The sequence below is a fragment of the Chanodichthys erythropterus genome, chromosome 19 (assembly GCF_024489055.1).
Source record: "Chanodichthys erythropterus isolate Z2021 chromosome 19, ASM2448905v1, whole genome shotgun sequence".
NCBI classification, from domain to species: Eukaryota; Metazoa; Chordata; class Actinopteri; order Cypriniformes; family Xenocyprididae; genus Chanodichthys; species Chanodichthys erythropterus.
The window spans coordinates 803,974-826,519 of NC_090239.1; the positions used below are offsets into that span (position 1 = coordinate 803,974).

Sequence of the window (22,546 nt, forward strand, 5' to 3'; positions counted from 1 at the left end):
GTATCATCTCGATCAGTATTTGTCAACACCGTCAGTATTTGTCAACACCGTCACTGTGTCAACTCCATCAGTATGTGTCATCTCCATCAGTACGTGTCAACACCGTCAGTTTTTGTCAACACCATCAGTGTGTCAACACCATCAATATTTGTCAACTCCGCCAGTTTTTGTCAACACCATCAGTATTTGTCAACACCATCAGTGTCAACTCCATCATTGTATCATCTCCATCAGTATTTGTCAACATCAGTATATGTCAAGTCCGTCATTATGTCAACACCGTCAGTATTTGTCAACTCCGTCACTGTCAACTCCATCAGTACGTGTCAACACCGCCAGTTTTTGTCAACTCCATCAGTATTTGTCAACACCATCAGTGTCAACTCCATCATTGTATCATCTCCATCAGTATTTGTCAACACCGTCAGTATTTGTCAACTCCGTCACTGTCAACTCCATCAGTATGTGTCATCTCCATCAGTACGTGTCAACACCGTCAGTATTTGTCAACACCATCAGTGTGTCAACACCATCAGTGTGTCAACACCGTCAGTATTTGTCAACACCGTCAATATTTTTCAACACCATCAGTGTCAGCTCTGTCATTATGTGTCAACACCATCAGTGTGTCAACTCCGTCAGTATTTGTCAACACCATCAGTGTATCAACTCCATCAGTGTCAACACCGTCAATATTTTTCAACACCATCAGTGTCAGCTCTGTCATTATGTGTCAACACCATCAGTATTTGTTAAAACCGTCAGTATTTGTCAACACCATCAGTGTATCAACTCCATCAGTGTCAACACCGTCAATATTTGTCAACACCATCAGTGTCAGCTCCGTCATTATGTGTCAACACCATCAGTGTGTCAACTCCATCAGTGTCAACACCGTCAATATTTGTCAACACCATCAGTGTCAGCTCCGTCATTATGTGTCAACACCATCAGTATTTGTTAAAACCGTCAATATTTGTCAACACCATCAGTGTCAGCTCCGTCATTATGTGTCAACACCATCAGTATTTGTTAAAACCGTCAATATTTGTCAACACCATCAGTGTCAGCTCCGTCAGTATTTGTCAACACCGTCAGTATTTGTCAACACCGTCAGTATTTGTCAACACCGTCAGTATGTCAACACCATCAGTGTCATCTCCGTCAGTATTTGTCAACTCCGTCATTATGTGTCAACACCATCAGTGTGTCAACTCCGTCAGTATGTCAACACCGTCAATATTTGTCAACACCATCAGTGTCAGCTCCGTCATTATGTGTCAACACCATCAGTATTTGTCAACACCGTCAGTATTTATCAACACCATCAGTGTGTCATCTCCGTCAGTATTTGTCAACTCCGTCATTGTGTCAACTCCGTCAGTATGTCATCTCCATCAGTACGTGTCAACACCGCCATTTTTTGTCAACTCCGTCAGCTTTTAACAATGTCATGTGAAGGTTTTTGTTAATTTTGAAAGAAATGTCTTCTTTTATTCAATTCATTTTGCTAAAATATTAAAACATCAACTGAACTACATGATATCATGTCTGATTTAGCTAAGAACATTGGTTATATATGTTTAATATTAAAAAAGAGGAATTAAGGACTTTAGGAACTGGATTGTTCATAATAACCCTAATCCAAGAAAATTTTTTAGAGAATTATTATTTTTTTTCACTTTGCTCCTTTACTGAACACCATTATTACATAATTGAAGACTTTATACTGTTGTTCAGATCAAATTAAAATATCATGCTTTTTAATGCGTCTGACGGAGTTGACAAGTTTAAGTTCCGAAGTGAATAAATGTACATTCCTGTTCCCTTACATGGTTCAATAGCTGAGATCTTTATCTACAAATATCAGATTAAAAATAATATATTATTAAATAATAAAAACTAATTTCTAAAACATGTTTTGTCCCTCATCTCAAGAATCAGTGATATATATGAATATATATGTAACACTGATGTACTGAACACACCAAAAGATCCTTCCCTCATTAAAAACAAATACAGCTCCTCTGAAATGTTTATAATTTTGTTCATTAGTCGTGCCAGCAGGGAAGACGATCAGCGGCTGGAGTTGCAGAAGCGGAGCAGATTTCAGAACAAGTTTCTGCGGATCAGAAAAGAGCTTCAGATGCTCAGTGTGATGGAGCGGATGCTGCCGGCCGGGATCTTGGCGTCTGTAGTTTCTCCTCGGATGCGGAAGATCACGCGTGTGCTGGAGGGGATTGTTGCCGTGGCGATCAGCGGTTTCCCCAGCCATCCCTGAGCTCCTCGCTTGTACATGGAGACGGTCACCTGCACAGAAACAAACCTTCAAACAGGCTTTCATAACGTCACACTGATCATTGACCCTTGAGGGTCGCTCAGGTCACGACCCTGACTGTGACCTCTGTGGACACGAGTGACCTTCGCCTGGTTCAATCTGTCGCGTGTCGGCTGACCGTGTGCACTAAACAAACGCACCAAATTGAAATGATTCTCATGAAAACTGTGAAGAAAATGAATTCAACAGAAAACTGGATCTTCCTTCACGCGGAGCGTCACATAATGTAGCGAAAACACTTGAGCAAAGACGTGGACGGGTTTGAAAAGCAGATCTGTGGGATTACGCTCGCATGTGTCCCGCCGTCATGAACGCGCTCGTCTCCGTGTGTCCACACAATGGCCGTTTAATGAGATTCACACATTGACAGATAATAGACGCGTCGGATTCAAAGGAGTATTTCCAGCCTCACAGTCGCTGCGCCGGATTAAAATCATTCTCTTTTCATGGCTTGATTTTCTTTCATTCTGGCTGCACACAATTTTTCAATTATGTTTTTTCTAGCCGTCTATTCTTTCATCTGAGGGGAAGTAAATTGGCGAGGGGTTCGTTAATGGAGGCAGAGATCAGCGTTCACATCCACCTTCACACGACACACGATTGTTAAAGCTCTTAACATGACTACATCAAAAACACACACGGAGAAGAGAGACAGAGACAGGAGATCCACAAGTTTGTGTGAATCTGAAATACAGCGTGTCATTCTATCAGACTTGTATTTTTACATGAAGGCTTCACAAATCCCTCTCTCATAATCAGACATAACAAACCAATAATATGACCTGACAATGACCTCTGACCCCCGGAGGGACGCTCCTTCACTGTCAGCGACGTGTCGAGACTCATCAGAGAATCAAGAGTCGTCTTCATCAATCAAACTCAGTCTGAACCTTCATGCCAGAATTCTGCAACACGAGCGTCTCTGATTTCACCTGAGCTGAAGAACACGCAAGCGCTTCGATCATGAGGGGATTTCCAGCGTTACACCTGACAACAACAATCTGAACCTGAATGTGCCTCATATTTGATGAAGTTTGCATCATTGATTCTGTTATTTTACTATTGAAACGCTACAGAAATAAAGCTGACTTAACTTCGATGGTTCCATGAAGAACCTTCAACATCCATGGAAACTTTCCATTGCATAAAAGAAAAAATGTTTCTTTTAAGAACTGATCACTTTGAGGAACCAGAACCTGTTCTACATGAAGCTCCATCAGACACAGAGAAACAGACCGTCCGCTCGTTCATGCAGTCGCGAGCGCTTCGACTCTACATCTGAATGAGTCTCTTCATGCCTGATTGAATTTGACCCTCACAAACATTCCTAATGGCATTAGACGAGCCGCACACACACGACTGCTGCAGTATAACTCCATTTAGCAGCCAAATCGGGTTTAAAGACCTTATTGATGCCCGGTATTATTAAGTGTGATTATCAAAACAACAGACAATGGGCCAAAGTGTCCACTAACTGGTTTATCTGCAAACACAACAGATGGAGAAGCTCCGATTTTATAGTCCAGAATGAGGAACTGCAGATAAAGACCATTTCAGATAAATATCGAAGTTCTGATAAAAACCTGGCTAATCGCATTTTACAATAAATGAAGGATTAAAGGATAGTGACAGATTTTATTGGCAATTAGGAAGTTCATTAAAGTGCCTCATTTCAAGCAGAAACACATTTGCTTAACTCGTCTGCCATTGGTCAAACCCACCGGTAGCCCCGCCCCCTAACCAAGAGCTGTTTAAAAAGCATCTTTTTCTGGTTCTGACAAAACAACATTCAGTCAAGCAGCACATCAGTGGCAAATATGTAATTATAGTGCATTTGATGATTTAACCCTTTAGTGCTGATTGATTTTAGACTGAAAAAACTGTAAAGTTTTGAAATTTAAAAAATTAATTGGAATGGTATGAAACTCAATGACTTTTATGGCAAAAAAAATAAATAATAAAAATCATGAACTTGTTTCGAAAAAGCGAGTCACACTTGTGTTGTTTGCGGACCGCCATTGGAAATGACTAGGAAACAGGAGAAAATATGAATATACAGAGATTTTTTTTGTCTACAAATCAGCCACAATGTATGAACTGGTGGTACAAAACACAAACAAACACTCACTTACACACACAACTGAACTGGTAACAATATGGCAAAATTGAGCCAGAAGACTGAAATCAGGTTGATATATCTCTGAAAAAGCATTCCTGTTCATTTTTGTTACATTTTTGTTGAAATTTGATGTTATGTGTTACAAAATGTCCTCGTCTGTGTTCAGATTTGACTGAATTAATGCAAAAAACGACACTTCAAATCAACATTTCAAACAAAAAAGATCTAAACCTTTACAAAACGTAGTCTTTAAGAACGTCTAAATATATATCCAAATCCACAACTTAATAAAAAATAAGTATTTGTGACTAAAAATCACTAGGTATACGTATAAAAATCACACGAGCTATACAGGCATCTAGTGGTTACACCATGACATTACAGATGTTATTCTTTTTTCACTCCCACCAGATGGCGCTAATCTGCCTTCAAAAATTGGATTTATATATATATATATATAGGCATTGTCTCTATTTTAATTTTAATATTTCAAAATACAAAATAAAGAAGAAAAAATATTATTGAACAAAAATATATTACATTTATTTTACTGAAAATAAAAAAATTGACATTTTAGGTGTGACTGCGAACAACACAAGTGTGACCCCCAAATGAACAATACCAGAGGGTTAAAAATCTCAAAAATGGCCTTAAATTAAACAGGACTCACAAGTGGTTAAAACTGGTGTCCTCAGATAAACATAAGAGATCATAAACCTGTCGACATCGAATCGGGACTCAAACGTTTCCCCACCACCACCACCATCATCATCATCCTCCACCTGCGGCGCATTAAATCAGAACGCTCCTCCATCTACATAATGAAGTGAACTCAAGCTCAACTCGAGCAAAACACCTTTCAGTTCCTTCAGCGAATGCAAACCGATCAGACGAGGCTAATGAAACCAAATGAAAAGCGTAAATAGCAATTAACTGAACACACAGATCATCCGAGCGTCCGGTTCTGAACGACCGCCGCCATTACAATCAAGTGCAGCCGCTTCAATTTGCAAGTTAACCAACAAAACTTACACAATTGGTCAGTTGGCGGATGATACAGCGTGTGTGACGAAAGAGTGAAAAGACATAATCATCCTCCTTCAGACAATATATTCAAAATATGCATAACATAACCTGACCTTGATTATACAAGAATGGATAGTGATTATCTTCACATTCACACTAGTGTGGAATCTGTTATGTAAATCCTCATCTTGATTTTATGAAGTGTGTCTGAAGGGCTGTTGAAGCAGGAACATTCACAGCTTTATTGGCTGAAGGGTTTGTGAGGAGCCGCATGTTTCACTCCGCTTCAAACGACTCGTTAGGCTGAAGAGATAATTATACGAGCTCTGAAACACGGCGATCAGAGTTTGAGTTTAGAACACGCCCGCTTCATATAAACCAGATTCATTTCATTTCACATACGACAAAAACATCAACGCTTTTTATGGCCAAAATAGATTTCAGCGCAGCTTATTTTTCAAGCTAAAAATTTATTTCATTTTATTTATTATTTTATTTTATATCCAATCCTTAAAATACATTTCAGATAAAGGCAAAACGTGTGCATTTATATATATATATATATATATATATATATATATATATATATATATATATATATATATATATATATATATATATATATATATATATATATTGAACAATATCAATATATTAAGAAAGAAAATATATTTTTACAAAATAAAAGAAAAAAAATGTAAATAAAAATAGGAAATCTATCAAAAAAGATTTATGCAACATATTTTATACTTCCACGTTAACAATATATTTATTTTAAAATATATTTCAGAAAAATGCAGTAGTGGCCAAAAGTGACATCCTGACATCTTCACTCTTTATTCAAATATTAATATAAATGTGTTAAAGATTTTGTAGTCACAGTTGTGTTTGGAGTCGATTGTTTTATTTGTGATAATAATGCAATGAAACATGAAATAATTTTTCCCAGACAATCATAAAAATAAATTTTGAACGCATGCAAAAACAAGAGAGAACCAATGAAAGATTAATAACTGATTATGTTGTAGTCAATGCTCTTTTTCCTGTCAGCTATGCATTTTTTGCATAGTAAACTCAAACCTGAATGTGTAAATATGTAAAATTTTAATTATTTTCTCATGTTTTGAAGTTTTAGGGTCATTAAAAACAAACATCCCTTCCGGACGTCACTTTTAGACACGACTCTGTCTAAAAATGTATATATTTTGCTGTATGGGTTTGTGAAGAAGAGTTTGTTTGAAGAAAAGCAAAATTGCAAAAAGCATTCAAATCAGACTCTTTGAGTCACTCACATGTCAAAACGTTTGAAAAGCAAGTAAGTAGTTGAATAAAGCGGTGTGAGTGTTATTGGTTGAGGGTTGATGATTTGTTTCCCTCTGGTATCTGCGGTCACAGCGCTTCCATTAACTCCACAAACGCCAATTACACTCTCAGCTCCGTCTCCGGCCGAGCCGCTCATTAACCCCGCGCAGTTAATTGAATAAAGAGATAACTGCATGTAAATGCTGCGGCTAGAAGAGGCTTTCAGTCGCGCTCAGGACTCGAGATGAATTCAGAAGTAAAATCAGACTGAAACACCACGAACAGAGACAGCAGCGCAGGAACGATATCAGTCGAGACACGAGAGGAAAAATAATCAACAGATGAGACTCGCAGGGGTCAAAGGTCACACGGGGTCAAGAACAGCATCACGGTGAATTACAAAAGCTTTTCTGACAGTTACTTGACTAAAGCACTCCCGATATAATCTATGAAGTATAATCGTTCTCAGGATGTTCTCTCAACGTTATAAAACAAATGTTCTTCTGGTAACATTAATTGAACGTTCATTCAAAGTTATCTGATTCAGTTTAGACTAACATTTTTTTGAATGTTACAACTTGTTTCAGAAAACATTCAAAAGTAACATTCTCATGATGTTTAAAGAATGAGAAATTGGAATGTTCTGCAACAATGAGCAATTAAAGGCATATTAAAATGATTTTAGGGGAAATGACTGAAATCATAAACAGTCACTAGTAAAGATTTAATGGTTTATCACTTTCAAACAATAGGTGGCGCTGTGACTACATTGATGTGGCGTGGTCAGACGTGAGGTGACAATGACACATGCAAAGTTTGGTGTCAATATGCCAAAGCATTGCAGAAATAAAACCTTAAAAGTTGTTTTGGCACCATGCCTCAAATTTGTTGCTGTGGTATAAGAAAACAATCAACACGAAATCCATACATTTTTGTTGGCACAGTCTGAAAATGATCCGATTTGGTTTTTGCTGAAAATCAGACTAATGGTCTAGGAGGAGTTCGACAGAAAATCAAAATGCCGGACAGGAAGTTGACGCCCAAAATGGCCGAAATAGGAAAATTGGATGTAATTCAACTCTGCATGATGCCCCGAATCTAACAATCTAACTGGTCTTCGAACCATTAGGTGGCCCTGTGCCAAAACCCAGCATGTAACCTCAGGTCATGCTTGTGATGACATCTACCAATTTTGGTCTGAATACGAAAAAGCGTTGAGGAGATACAGCCTTATGTCTATTTTCGCAAACGCCATGCAGAGTTTGTTTGCAAGTTTTTTGAAAATTGTTTGACCAATGGACTATACGCACGGTTACTTCCTGGTTGTGGTTAAGCCAGCTCGGGCGTTTCCGGTGAACTGTTAGATGTTCATTCTGTAGTCGCTGTACATCGACACAAAACCATCAATGATTGACTTTTTAATATTGTATTCATATTTTAATGCAGTTATCACATTTACCTAATTTGTCAATAATCCAGTTTTATTGATTGCAATAAAGACGAAGCTAAAACACAGTGTCTGTAATTACACACACGCACATTTTTTTTCAGCATTTCAAATGTTATTTTTAATGTGACGACCACAAACATTATTTGTTGATTCTTCTGAGATTGTCCTCATTGTAAAACCGAACGTTTCAAAATGTAGGAAATTCAACATTTGATAGAAAACACTTATTTAAAAATAAAAAAGACAATAATTAGCACTTTAACCAGCAGGTGGCGGCAAAGTAGCATTTATTTGCGCATGTATCAGCCATTTCCTCTAATCGTTTTTCACTTCATTTTTGACTAAATATTAAACATTATAAAATAACTAGGTTTAAAAATACATTTTATCAATGTGAAGTATGAAATACTCAGAAAATCTGATGAAAAACAATAACTTTTCTTGTGAATGAATGACAGAAAGCGAGCGCCGCTCTCTCTTTATAATCACAGCAGCTGTCAGTCAATGATTTCAGCACACTTGAGAACACACATTTTATTCAATTAATCTAAAGTGCACAATAAATATTTAATTTTTGAAGCTTTTTTTCACATAAAAGTGTGAAAACTGATGGTCGAATTTAATTTAGTCGAGGAGGAACACTGAGGAACATCTTTATTTATTTATTTTGTTTGCTGTCTTACATTTGAATAACTAAATTAATGCTGTGCCTGACTATTTAAGTGAATATATTCTGATTATAAACTAAGTATTACACTACTGATGCTCGACACACCAGCACATGACTCTCACCGGAAGTTTTCCAGCTGACTTATAATATTATGGAAGTTCTAAAGAACGCTCTGTGCATATAGTCCATTGACTTGAATTCTTTTGTCAGCATGGTCTGAAGATGATATAATTAAATTTTTGTGAAAATCAGGCCTAGGAGAAGTTCAAAAAAGTAGGTTTCTAACCCTTATGGTTCAAACGTTATTAGCATAAACAAGAGTGCAACTTTGGACAGGTGGTGGCGCTAGAGGCATTGATTTAGAGACTTCAAATTCGGTGTGGATAATGTTGGGACTGATGTCTATCAGTGTGCCAAATTTCATAAGTTTGCTGCAAGCGGTTCTATGGGCTCCCATAGACTTCCAGAGCGGAAATGGAAGAATAATAAGAAGAACGGCAACTATTACAATATAACTTAAAGATTTTATAACTTAAATGTGGAACATTAACAAATCGTTATTAGAACATAATTTTGTTCGCTGGGCTGTTGAGATCAGATGAGAACAGAACTGAAACTGAACTGATCTGAATACTGACACTGGCATGGCATCGACTCCATCAGTGAATATTAGATATTCCCGCTCTTGGTCGCCGGTAACTGACGGCGTCTGATGAAATGACTCTTGTACAGTAAGGTCACGACCTCTGAGACTCCAGCGGTCAGCTGTCAGGGTGTTTAACAGCTCTGTCTTTTCAAGACTATTTGAAAATCATTTCCTCACTTATTAGTAATGTAACACCAGACGAACAGCAGCCCTCCGGCGCTTAAACCGAGTTCACAGCAAACCTGAGACCAGCAGCGATGAAGATGCTTTTGTTCAGCGGCGGCTTTTAATGCAGAAACACCACGAGAGGCCTGAAGACAATCTCACACACTTCTACATTAACCCTCACCAACACTCGAACTGCTTCACAATAAATGTAGGTCTGCTTGTGTGGTTTCCAGGTCTCTGTGGGATTTTCTTTTAATGCCGTTTCATGTTCCAGCAGGAGAAAACAGACTTAATATCTTCAGTCATTTTCATTTATCTTGATTTAAGAATGTTTGGATAACAAGATGGAAACATTGAGGAAGAACATCATGTTTTGTGTCTGATCGCTCAGTAAAGCTCGAGGTGTTTGTTCAGTGACAAACACATATAATCATGTGAGATGTTGGAGATCTGCAGCGGTTATTGTGGATTATTGTGGATCCGGTGGAGCAGAGCTGCGTCTCATCCACTGACTCTTATCTGATGCTTTAAACCGATAAGAGAAACATGTCATATTAGCAGCGAGTCTCTGCTGAATCAACACAAGCCTCACATCATTTACTGCAGCGCCACCTACTGCTGACACACGAGAACACAGTCTGAAAACATCTGAGAGACAAACCATACACAAACCATAGCTTCAAGTCTCCATGAAATCAAAACTGACAATTCTGTGAGTGTGTGTGTGTGTGTGTGTGTGAGAGAGAGAGTGTGTGTGTGTGTGTGGACAGGGCTGGGTAGGTTACTTTTAAAATGTATTTCACTACAGATTACAAAATATATGCTTTAAAAGTCATTTTTAATGTATTTCGTTAGATTAAGTTTTGTATCTAAATACTTTGGAATACTAATAAGTTGTAACACACAAAAAAAGTTTTTCTCAGAATTGCATGATATGAAGTTGCAATTGCAAGTTATAAAGTCATAATTCTGAGATTTAAACTCGCAACTTCCCAGAAAAAAAGTCTGAATTGCAAGTTTTTAATCATGCCATTCTGACTTTATAACTTGCATTTACGAGTTTCTATCTGAGAAAAAAGTTCTGAAATGTAAGATGCAAACTTGCAATTGCAAGGAAAAAAGTTGCAATACCATTTTTTACATTTACAAGAGACTCACAAACAACGATCGCAAAACATGAAAACAGTCGTGGATCATCAGGTAATGACAGGACAGTTCAGATTCAAGGGTATGGACATTTGTGAATGGGGAAATTTTTAGAAATTTCATCTGGAATATGGAATATATGTAAGCATATGTATTTTATGTGAAATAGCTCATTCAGGACAGTACTAAATAAAAATAACATGCCATTTTTATGATCGCTCTTATTTGGTTAAAATGATTCAAATGTTGCATATTCTGCAAGAGGAATGAAACTCATGAGCAGAAATGGAGCTGATGCTTCTGCAGACTGTCAGAGTCGGAGAATCTCCAATTGATTTTTACATTAATTACCGTCACACTTTACATTAATGTTTAAATTCAATTCAAAGTATCACTTTGGTAATCTCAAATACTTTTCAAATGTTACTGTAATTTGATTACCAACCATTTAAAATGCAACTGTAAATTTTGTATTTTAAATACGTAACTAAGTTACATGTATTTCGAGAGTGTGTGTCACCTGTGGTGTGTGTCCCAGCAGACTCCACAGTGTGTCAGTGATCAGACTTCCTGCTCTGTTGAATTCCAGCAGGTCAGTTTCCTGTCGGTTGATGGCCAGATGTTGGCAGCTCTGGAAATCACCGCTGAGCTCCTGACCGCCGGACATCTGCAGCAGATCCCACGTGCCCATCAGCTCCAGCTGCTCACGCAGCGCACGCATCTGCCCGTACGACAGGTGACCTGCACCGACACAACAACAAAATAATAATGAATTCAGAAAAACAATGACACTTCCTTTTGCTTCCTAATCTAGTTGTCTAATAAACCCTGCAGTGTATAATACAATTATTCTTTGGGCTTGCCTGACCTGAGATCCAGGACGGGGTGAAGGCGTCCGACAGCCATGACGTGTATCCCTCCCGGAGCGAGCGCAGGAACGTCTGGACGTCGGCGCCGGACACCAGCTGCTCCGTCTGCAGCAGCTCGTCACTGAGCACACAGTCCGGAGAGAGCAGGAGGATTCTGGGAATGAAGAGAGACGGACGGACGTTCATCCCGCAGCGCTTCATGTGACTGCAGAGGTTGCTGGTTTTCACCTGCACACAAACAAACATCTGCACTGAAGCTCTGAAGAACCTCTCGCGAACTCTGAGAGGAAACGAATGCTGAATCTGACCGTGATGGCCTGAAGCGCGTCGGGCAGCTGATCGACGGAGACGCTGCTGAAGGTCTGCTGCTGCGCTCTGACGCGAGTCTCGATCTGGGCCGAAACAGAACCGCTCCACGTCTTCAGATCGATACAAAACACGCCGTGACCTGGAGCGACACACACTGATCTGTGATGGTGTCTTACAGGTGTTTCTGACAGTACTGAAGCTCCTCTGACGCACCTGTGAGCAGCAGCAGGTTGATCTCGTCTCGGTCGGTCTGAAACTGGTTTGGGACACGCAGGTTATAAAACATGTCCTGCTGTCTCAGACCGCTGACCGTCCTGTGTGAAGATATCAGCATAATAACACACAATATTAACACACCGGACAGACCAGGAGACTCCCTCTGCACTCATCTAAAGTTAACCTGGCAAAACACGGAGGCTAATGTGACATTCTTAGAAAGCATTGCTTAACATTCTGCAGGGAAAAGGGCGGAGCCTGACTGCTGTGATTGACATGACACTTTAAACGCCTTCATCTGAAGTACAGAGAGACACTTTGCTAGCACACATTTCTAGTGATTCTACAGTTAATTCTCATGTTGTATTTTCAGAAAGTTTTGGAATATTTTTCCTCTCCCCATATTTGTCACTATTGAAACATAATAATAAACAATTTAATAAGAAGGGTTACACTGACCTATTAAGATTTTGTGATCTACCTTGTAAATATATTTTTTTGCCATTTTTTAAAAAGGTAAATCAATTAGAATTACAATTTTAACAATATTTCAAGTGTAATTTATGAGATTTGTTATGTTTTGAATCCAATCTTTCTTTATGTAAAAGGAATAAAGTTTATCAAACTGATTTCAAAGTGAAGGATTCATTAGTTTGAACCAAACACTATAATAACATCTTAGTTGATCATTCAATATACTTTATTTTTGACAAAACACCCCATGTTTTGGTCGTGACTGCACATTTTTGGTAGTGACAGTAATGTGTTGGTAGTGACCACACATTTCGGTAATGACAATTATATACTTTTGAGCCGCTCAAAGATGCTAATCAGCACATGGCTAGCTAGCACAGTTCTGAACAGCTGTACACACACAAATACTAAATTTTATTGAATACCCCCAAAAACAATGATGTTGTTTCGGTTGTGACTGTTTCGGTAATGACAATTTATATACTTTTGAGCCGCTCAAAGATGCTAATCAGCACATGGCTAGCTAGCACAGTTCTGAACAGCTGTACACACACAAATACTAAATTTTATTGAATACCCCCACAAAACAATGATGTTGTTTCGGTCGTGACTGTTTCGGTAATGACAATTATATACTTTTGAGCCGCTCAAAGATGCTAATCAGCACATGGCTAGCTAGCACAGTTCTGAACAGCTGTACACACACAAATACAAAATTTTATCGAATACCCCCACAAAACAATGATGTTGTTTCGGTTGTGACTGTTTCGGTAATGACAATTTATATACTTTTGAGCCGCTCAAAGATGCTAATCAGCACATGGCTAGCTATCACAGTTCTGAACAGCTGTACACACACAAATACTAAATTTTATTGAATACCCCCAAAAACAATGATGTTGTTTCGGTTGTGACTGTTTCGGTAATGACAATTTATATACTTTTGAGCCGCTCAAAGATGCTAATCAGCACATGGCTAGCTAGCACAGTTCTGAACAGCTGTACACACACAAATACTAAATTTTATTGAATACCCCCACAAAACAATGATGTTGTTTCGGTCGTGACTGTTTCGGTAATGACAATTATATACTTTTGAGCCGCTCAAAGGTGCTAATCAAAGACATGGCTAGCTAAAGACAGTTCTGAACAGCTGTACACACACAAAGACTAAATTTTAGGGAATACCCCCCAAAACAATGAGGGTGTTTCGGTCGTGACTGTTTCGGTAATGACAATTATATACTGGACGCTCAAAGATGCTAATCAGCCTGGCTGAGCTAGCACAGTTCTGAACAGCTGTACACACACAAATACTAAATTATATTGAATACCCACAAAAACAATGATTTTTTTTCGTTATTGACTGTTATGGTAGTGACAATTTATATACTTTTGAGCCGCTCAAAGATGCTAATCAGCACATGGCTAGCTATCACAGTTCTGAACAGCTGTACACACACAAATACAAAATTTTATCGAATACCCCCAAAAAACGATGATGTTGTTTCGGTTGTGACTGTTTCGGTAATGACAATTTATATACTTTTGAGCCGCTCAAAGATGCTAATCAGCACATGGCTAGCTATCACAGTTCTGAACAGCTGTACACACACAAATACAAAATTTTATCGAATACCCCCAAAAAACGATGATGTTGTTTCGGTTGTGACTGTTTCGGTAATGACAATTTATATACTTTTGAGCCGCTCAAAGATGCTAATCAGCACATGGCTAGCTAGCACAGTTCTGAACAGCTGTACACGCATAAATACTACATTTTATCGAATAACCCCCAAAAAACAATGACGTTATTTCGGTCGTGACTGTTTCGGTAATGACAATTTATATACTTTTGAGCCACTCAAAGATGCTAATCAACAAATGGCTAGCTAGCACAGTTCTGAACAGCTGTACACACACAAATACTAAATTTTATGGGATAACAACCAAAAAAGTTTGCTTAATTGCAGAAAAAAAAAGGTGTTTGGTAGTGATGTTCCTTGAAGTTCCACACAGATTTTCAGACTTCTGAACACATTTAACTCAGAATGATGGACTCTATCTACTGTGAAAGAGAGGCTATGAGAGGGAGGGACACAGGAATATTTCCCGATCAAAAATGTAGAAGTGTGTTAAAATCAGTCTCCGACAATAGACTAAAACAGTTTGGGTAGTGACATGAAAATGCAGGATACATTTTTTTACATAAAGTTTCATGATTTAAAAATAAAATAAGTTCACTTTAAAAAAATAGAAGGATCTTAGTAAACATCTAAAATTTGAATACTTAAATGCTTTTTAAATGTGCTTTTTTGGTTGGGGGACAGCAGGCTCAAAAGTATGTAAAATTGTCACTACTGAAACAGTCACAACCGAAACGTGGTGAAGTTCCGTTTGTGACATTATTGTTTTTTAGGTGCTATTTGATCAAATTTAGTGTTTGTGTACTGTTCAAAACTGTGCTAGATAACCATGTGCTGATTCGCATCTTTGAGCGGCTCAAAAGTATTTAAAATTGTCAAAACCGAAACAGTCACAACCGAAACATGTCATCATTGTCTTGGTAGTAACAAAAGGGAACATAATCATTTATTTGGGGGGGGGGGATAAAATTTTAGTACAATTATGCAAATCATTAGTATTTTAATATGTTTTAGTATGTGAGTTAAAATCCTGTCATGTGATGTGGTCACTACCAACACATTACTGTCATTACCGAAAATGTGCAGTCACAATCGAAACATGGGGTGTTTTGTCAAAAATTAAATATATTGAATTATCAGTGTTTGGTTCAATGTATATATGAATCCTTCACTTTGAAATCAGTATGATGAACTTTATGACTTTTACAAAGAAAGATTGGATTCAAAATACAACAAATCTCATAAATTACACTTGAAATATTGTTAAAATTGTAATTGTTATTGATTTACCTGTGAAATATTTTTTTAAAAATAGCAAAAAATATATATTTACAAGGTAGATGTAAACAAAATCTTAATATCTCAATGTAACCCTTCTTATGAAATTATTTATTACTGTGTTTCGGTAGTGACAAATTTTTGGGAGAGGAACAATATTCCAAAACTTTCTGAAAATACAATATCAAAATTAACGTACTCGGTTACTAACGTAACCTCGGTTCCCTGAGATACGGAACGAGTACTGCGTATGGGGAAAGGTCTCCCTTTTTCCCCGCTGCTGAAGCCTTTTTCAATAACGCAGTGTAACTGCACCGTCATTGGTTCACTCATAGACAAGTTGTTGAACCAATGGCGGCGCGGCATAGCTGCGCGGCCTATGGCGACAAAGCGCGCGAATATTCCCGCCGAAATGGGCGGGGTATAGGGCTATATAAGCAGGCGTTTCGCCATAGGATTTCAGTGTCAATCGGCAAGTGACGCAGTACTCGTTCCGTATCTCAGGGAACCGAGGTTACGTTAGTAACCGAGTACGTTCCCTTTCGATACTTCACTCGTACTGCGTATGGGGAACGAATTCAACCACGCCGTGCCACGGCTGGGAACGATATAGCTTGCATTTGGCCACCCAGAGGGGGGCAAAAAGGACAAGCGGAGGCAAAGCCCAACCGAACCCATGGTTACACTGAAGGAAGATACTTCCCTATGGTGGCGTGAAGCGGGACCTGTTGGAAGCCGCTAATCACACCGACAGGACCCGAGCTTGTAAGGTCGGGACATCGAGGTGATAGAACCTGACAAAGGTGGACGGCGAAGACCAGCCGGCCGCCTCACAGATGTCTTGGATGGAAACTCCGTTGGACCAAGCCCACGAGGAAGCCATTCCTCTAGTGGAGTGGGCCCTGACTCCTATGGGGCAATTAGTGCCCAGTGAGGAGTAGCACAGGTTAATAGCATCCACTATCCAACGGGAAATGCGTTGTTTCGAGACCGGAGACCCTTTGGTGCGGCCGCCAAAACAAACAAAGAGCTGATCCGACAGTCTGAAAGACAGTGATCGGTCTATGTAGGTCCTCAATGCCCTGACTGGGCAGAGTAGCTGCAGCTCTGGTTCGTCCGCCGAGGAGGAAGAGCAGAGAGCGAGATGACCTGAGCTCTAAACGGAGTTGAGAGCACTTTAGGGACGTAGCCATGCCTAGGTTTCAGAACGACCTTAGAGTCACCAGGCCCGAATTCGAGGCATGCAGGGTTCACAGAGAGGGCCTGCAAATCGCCAACACGCTTTACCGATGCTAGTGCTAGTAGCAGAGCGGTTTTTAGTGTTAGGGGCCTGAGGTCGGCTGAACCCATTGGTTCAAATGGGGCTCCTTTCAAGGCCCTGAGGACCAACGAGAGGTCCCAGGAGGGAATAGTGAGAGGGCGAGGAGGATTCAAACGCCTAGCACCTCTCAAAAACGGATCACGAGCCCGTTTCGTCCCACCGATTGGCCAGCAATAGGAGCGTGGAACGCTGCAATGGCTGCTACGTAAACCTTAAGCGTGGAAGGGGAGCGCCCCATTTCCAAGCGTTCTTGGAGGAAAGACAGTATGGAAGATACGTCACTCTCCACAGGGTCTATGTTGCGTGTTGAACACCAATCAACAAAGACTGACCACTTCTGGTCGTAGAGGCGCCTCGTAGATGGGGCTCTAGCCTGAGAAATGGTATTTAGGACGTCCTCGGGGAGGCCTAGTCGGCTCCCATCGAGGGACCAGAGGTGCAGAGCCCAGAGCTGCGGCTGTGGGTGCCAGATTGTTCTGTTTGCCTGAGAGAGGAGGTCCCGTCTCAGGGGAATCGGCCACGGGGCTCTTAGAGAGAGCCTGAATAGCTCTGAGGACCAAACCTGGTTCCTCCAGAGCGGGGCCACCAGAAGGACTCTGTGCTGGTCTTCTCTGATACGCCTGATGACCTGGGGGATCAGTGCGATCGGAGGGAAAGCATAAAGGAGCGTGCTGGGCCATGTGTGGGCCAGAGCATCTACTTCCTTCGAGAAAAATGTTGGGCAATGAGAGTTGTCTTCTGAGGCGAAGAGGTCTACCTCTGCCTTCCCGAAGAACTCCCAGATCGTGAGGACCACTTGGGGGTGGAGCATCCACTCGTCGGAGGGGATGTTGCTCCGTGACAACATGTCCGCACCCAGATTGTTCCTGCCAGGAACATGAGTCGCTCTGAGCGACTGAAGCCTCGGAAGAGCCCTATTCCAGCAGTCGTTTCGCCAGAGCGCATAAGCGGCTGGACGAAAGACCGCCTTGGTGGTTCAGGTATGACACCACCGTCATACTGTCTGACCGAACTAGAACATGACGTCCCGTCAAGTAAGCCTGAAAGAACTGAAGGGCTTTCATCACTGCTAGCATCTCTAGACAGTTGATGTGTAGATGGCTTTCCTCGTGGCTCCACGAGCCGAAGGCCGGTCTGCCCTCGCACACAGCGCCCCAGCCCAAGTTGGAGGCGTCTGTTGAGAGCACCGTCCTCCGTGAGACCGCCTGTAAGGGGACTCCGCGTTGGAACCATACTGGATCCATCCAAGGTTTCAGGGCTAGAAGACAGGCCCGATTGACCTTGAGACATAGGCGGCCGTGCCGCCATGCGCTGGGAGGAACCCGGAACTTCAACCAGTACTGAAGAGGCCGCATCCGAAGAAGGCCTAGCTGCAGCACCGGGGAGGCGGAAGCCATCAGCCCTAGCAGCCTCTGGAAAAACTTCAGAGGGAGATAGGCTTTGTTCGTGACAGATGCCGTGAGCTGCTGAATTGCCAGGGCGCGCTCTGGCGAGACTACTGCCGTCATACGGACCGAGTCGAAAACTGCTCCCAGAAACGAAATTCGTTGAGTGGGGCATAGCGAGCTCTTGGCTAAGTTGACCCTGAGACCCAGGCATTGTAGATGGCTGAGGAGCACGGATCTGTGGCGTTCCAGCTCGTCTCGCGAACGGGCTAAGATGAGCCAGTCGTCGAGGTAATTCAGAACCCGGATTCCCATCTGTCTCAGAGGGGAAAGCGCCGCGTCCATGCACTTGGTGAAAGTGCGGGGAGCCAGAGACAGCCCGAAGGGCAGGACCGTATATTGGTATGCCACCCCTTCGTATGCGAATCTCAAGAATCGTCTGTGACGGGGGGCTATCTGGATGTGAAAATACGCATCCTTCAGGTCCAGCGAGCAGAACCAGTCCTCGGGGCAAATGTGCGCGAGGATCTGCTTCAGCGTCAGCATTTTGAACTTCCGTCTCATGAGGGAGTGATTCAAAAGCCTGAGGTCTAGGATGGGTCTGAGACCGCCATCCTTTTTGGGGACCAGAAAGTAGCGGCTGTAAAAGCCTGTCTCGCTCTCTGACGGAGGAACCATTTCCACAGCTCCTTTTTCCAGCAACGACATGACTTCGGCCCGGAGGACATGAGCGTCGTCCGGATTGACCGATGTTTGAAGCACCCCGGCGAAGCGGGGGGCCGTCGTGCAAACTGGAGCGAGTAGCCCTGGTTTACGATCCCCATGACCCATTCTGACACATCGGGGATGGCCTGCCAGGCCTCGGCCCGAGTGGCTAGGGGTTGAATAATGTTGGGTGACAGACCGCCGTTGAGAGGGTCGTACACCGCGAGGGGTGGAAGAGGAAATTTGCTCTTTTTGTGATGAGGTAAAATTTGTCCGCCGTGAAAACGGCGTTTGGAGTGGGCGCAACAGGTGTGGGCCCAGCTGTCACTTGGAGTATGTTTCCCACGCCCGGAAATAAACGAGGCGGGAGGGGAAATTACCCGTGGGAGCTTTTGGGGTGGTCCGGTCGTAACGGGACGGTCCCCCATCCTCTTCCTGTCCGACGAATCAGGACGACTTCGGAGGCACCGGGTCCAGCACAATCCTGGGCCGGGGTCCCTGGCGCTCGGGAAGGGGAGGGGCGCTTCGCAGGGCGCGAGCGCTGGCGATGCTCCTGGGGCGGCGCTGCCTGTGTTGCAGGTGGGGCTGGTTTGTTCTGCTGAGCCGGCGCAGTCCTGGGGCGGCTAGACGCAGAAGCGGAGCTGGAGCGCTTAGGCAAGAAATGCCTCATAGCCTGAGACGATTTCTGCGCGGCAGTAAAGCGCTCAGTGAAGCCATCCACTGCAGGCCCGAAGAGACCAGAAGGCGAGACCGGGGCGTCTAAGAAGGCCGTCTTGTCTAGGTCTTTGATCTCCGTTAGGTTGAGCCACAGGTGGCGCTCCAACACGACCAGGCTGGCCATGGAACGACCGATGGCCTGGGCCGTAGCCTTCGTAGCTCGCAGGGCAAGATCCGTGGCGCTGCGGAGATCTTTGAAGGCTGGCGCGTCGATTCCAGACTCATCCAGAGAGCGGAGGAGTTTGGCCTGGAATGCTTGAAATATGGCCATGGTGTGGAGCGCAGAGGCAGCTTGGCCCGCCGAGGTGTAAGCCCGTCCAGCCAGAGTAGAGGTGGTCCGACAGGGCTTGGAAGGAAGGGCCCTCTTCGTCTTCCAACCCACAGCCGCGGGAGGACAGAGGTGAGCAGCCACCGCTTCATCTAGGGGTGGCAAGCGCTCGTATCCCTTCTCCTCGGCGCCGTCGACGGCGGTGAGGGCGGAGCGGTGCGTAGTGTGGAGGCGGGCAGAGTAAGGAGCGCGCCACGACTTCGTCAGCTCTTCGTGGACCTCAGGAAAGAAGGGCGCTGAACGCTGGCGAGGTGCTTGGCGGCGGCCTGGCAGAAACCATTCGTCCAGGCGGCTGCGAGACGGCTCCTCTGGAGGGGCCCACTCGAGGTCCAGCTCTTCAACGGCTCTAGACAGGATGCGGAAGAGCTCGGCATCCATGCCCTGGCCATGCTCGATGGGTTCCAAGGGAGGCGGTGGAGCGGGGTCTTCCGGCTCGCCAGCCCATCCTTCCGCTTCGGAAGCCGCAAGAGACATGGAGTCGTCTTGTTCGTCGTCTGTTCCCCCGAATGAGACGAGGTCACTCGCTTCTGCGGAGGGACGCTGCTCAGGGCGAGAGAACAGAACTGGAGAGAGTTCCCTGGGAGGAGAGGGCGAGGCACGCGGGGCTGGGCCGGCGTGAGCTCGCTCAACTCCTGGCGCTGAGTCGCTCTACCCCGCTGTCTTTTCCTCGCCGGACCGCGGGAGGAAGGAGACGGGAGGGCGCGAGCGGCGAGATCGCCCTCAGTGAAGAAGGCGACCCGCGAGCGCAGGGAAGCGAGACTCATACACTCGCAGTGCGGGCATGAGTCTCCAGCGAGCGCGCCGTCTGCGTGGGGCTTGCCCAGGCAAGCGACACACTCGCTGTGTCCATCGTCGTCGTGCAGGGGGGCCCTGCAAGTACCACATGAGTGGCGGGGCATCGTGAGACGCCGCTGCCGTGAAAACGGCAATTGGGTGGCTCTTTTGAGCGGCGAGGGCCGCGGAAGCTCTTAAAGCGGTGAAAACCGCTGGAAATCGCTCTTTTAGAGCGGCGTTTAAGCCGCGGATGAAGCTCTCAGGCGGCGCGCCGGATGGCGGCAGGGGACGCACAGGAAGCGGGAAGCGGGAGGCGGCGGCTCGGCGACGGCGCTAGAAGCTGCAGTCCGCGAGGGCGCCGGCGCTTTCTTCCACCGGCGAGTCCAGGCGAGTCCGCTGCGGGAGCCTCTTCAGACGGCGGCGAGAGCAGAAGGCGGCGAGCTTCTTCGGCTTCAGGCGGAGATCAGCGAAGAGAAGTAGATGTCGTCGCTGAAGGAGAAAACACTGAAATCCTATGGCGAAACGCCTGCTTATATAGCCCTATACCCCGCCCATTTCGGCGGGAATATTCGCGCGCTTTGTCGCCATAGGCCGCGCAGCTATGCCGCGCCGCCATTGGTTCAACAACTTGTCTATGAGTGAACCAATGACGGTGCAGTTACACTGCGTTATTGAAAAAGGCTTCAGCAGCGGGGAAAAAGGGAGACCTTTCCCCATACGCAGTACGAGTGAAGTATCGAAAGGGAACTGCACAATCACTAGAAATGTGTACCTTGGATATTACACAATTTGCATACATACAAAATTCGAGGATATATAAAAGATAATTTATATATCCTCACCGTACATGCTGTAGAAACTCATATGAAGCGGTTTGAGTCCGCTTCTGTCCGGTCGGCTGAGAAACGCTGATGTTACCAGGTCTCTTGGGCCCCGAGGGAACTAAGAACTGAACCATCTGGAACATCTCTCAGTCTAATATCTGAAAGTGACAATATATTAATCAGAAAATACTAATCAAACACTCCAAGACACTTAAATGAGCTATAATAAACACGTCATGAGACAAACATCTGGAGAAACACGACAGCTGACCTTCAGCACAGATCAGCCTGAAGCAACACTCAAGATGGTCAGCCAGGAGTTTACTTGTTAGTTAGTGGGTTAGTTAGTTAGTTAGTTAGTTAGTTAAGGTTAGTAACATGCAGAGCTGCTGTCTTACTGACCGTGTGCTGGTTACTGTCACTGATTCTGATGAAGAACTCAATATGAAGAACATGTGATCAGCGCTGAAACTCAATCCACGAACAGTTTCACAATCAGTCCCACTGCTTCAGTCTGTCCGTCTGTAAACAAGAAGCACGTGGAGCGCCTGATGACGTCACGCCGTCAGTCACACAACCAGATTTTTGCTTTTTAAAACTATATAATGGCATTGATAATAGTGTCTCAAATCAGCTCAAACACAAACAGCCTTTCATAATGTGATGTTTCCGAATTTTCGTTCATCACATAAAATGAATGTTTCTCCAGACTTTTGTTCGTTCAGGCATAAAAAGGAGGATATTAGTTTGGAGATGAAGAATGTTTAATTTCGGCGTAAATACACACAAAGCGGTCCGCGCCGGCGATAAGCATCAGAAGCGACACAAACGGGCT

General features: G+C 43.3%; 1 protein-coding gene across 2 annotated transcripts; it reads right to left on the minus strand.

Annotated features, from left to right (window-relative positions):
* Positions 1 to 538: 538 nt before the first annotated feature.
* On the minus strand, positions 539 to 22,546 carry si:zfos-911d5.4 (uncharacterized). 2 transcript variants are annotated; one of them, XM_067369277.1, is made up of 7 exons: positions 22,114 to 22,546; positions 21,730 to 21,869; positions 12,257 to 12,357; positions 12,043 to 12,182; positions 11,734 to 11,962; positions 11,386 to 11,606; positions 539 to 2,310 (listed from the first exon to the last, which is right to left on the minus strand). In XM_067369277.1, exons 2-7 carry the CDS (start codon positions 21,852 to 21,854, stop codon positions 2,143 to 2,145), a joined length of 984 nt encoding a protein of 327 aa, XP_067225378.1. In that variant the 5' UTR covers positions 21,855 to 21,869; positions 22,114 to 22,546; the 3' UTR covers positions 539 to 2,142. The 2 variants fall into 2 exon arrangements, with proteins under 2 accessions (XP_067225378.1, XP_067225377.1); XM_067369276.1 differs by having other exon boundaries at positions 21,983 to 22,125.

Bases quoted from the DNA above. Each gene is read 5' to 3' on its own strand.
- si:zfos-911d5.4 (XM_067369277.1), bottom strand. From the start codon at position 21,854: ATGTTCCAGATGGTTCAGTTCTTAGTTCCCTCGGGGCCCAAGAGACCT. The intron at 12,358-21,729 runs GTGAGGATATAT...ATCTTCACACAG, and splicing joins GAGTTTCTACAGCATGTACG to GACGGTCAGCGGTCTGAGAC. The intron at 12,183-12,256 runs GTGCGTCAGAGG...GTGTCGCTCCAG, and splicing joins CAACCTGCTGCTGCTCACAG to GTCACGGCGTGTTTTGTATC.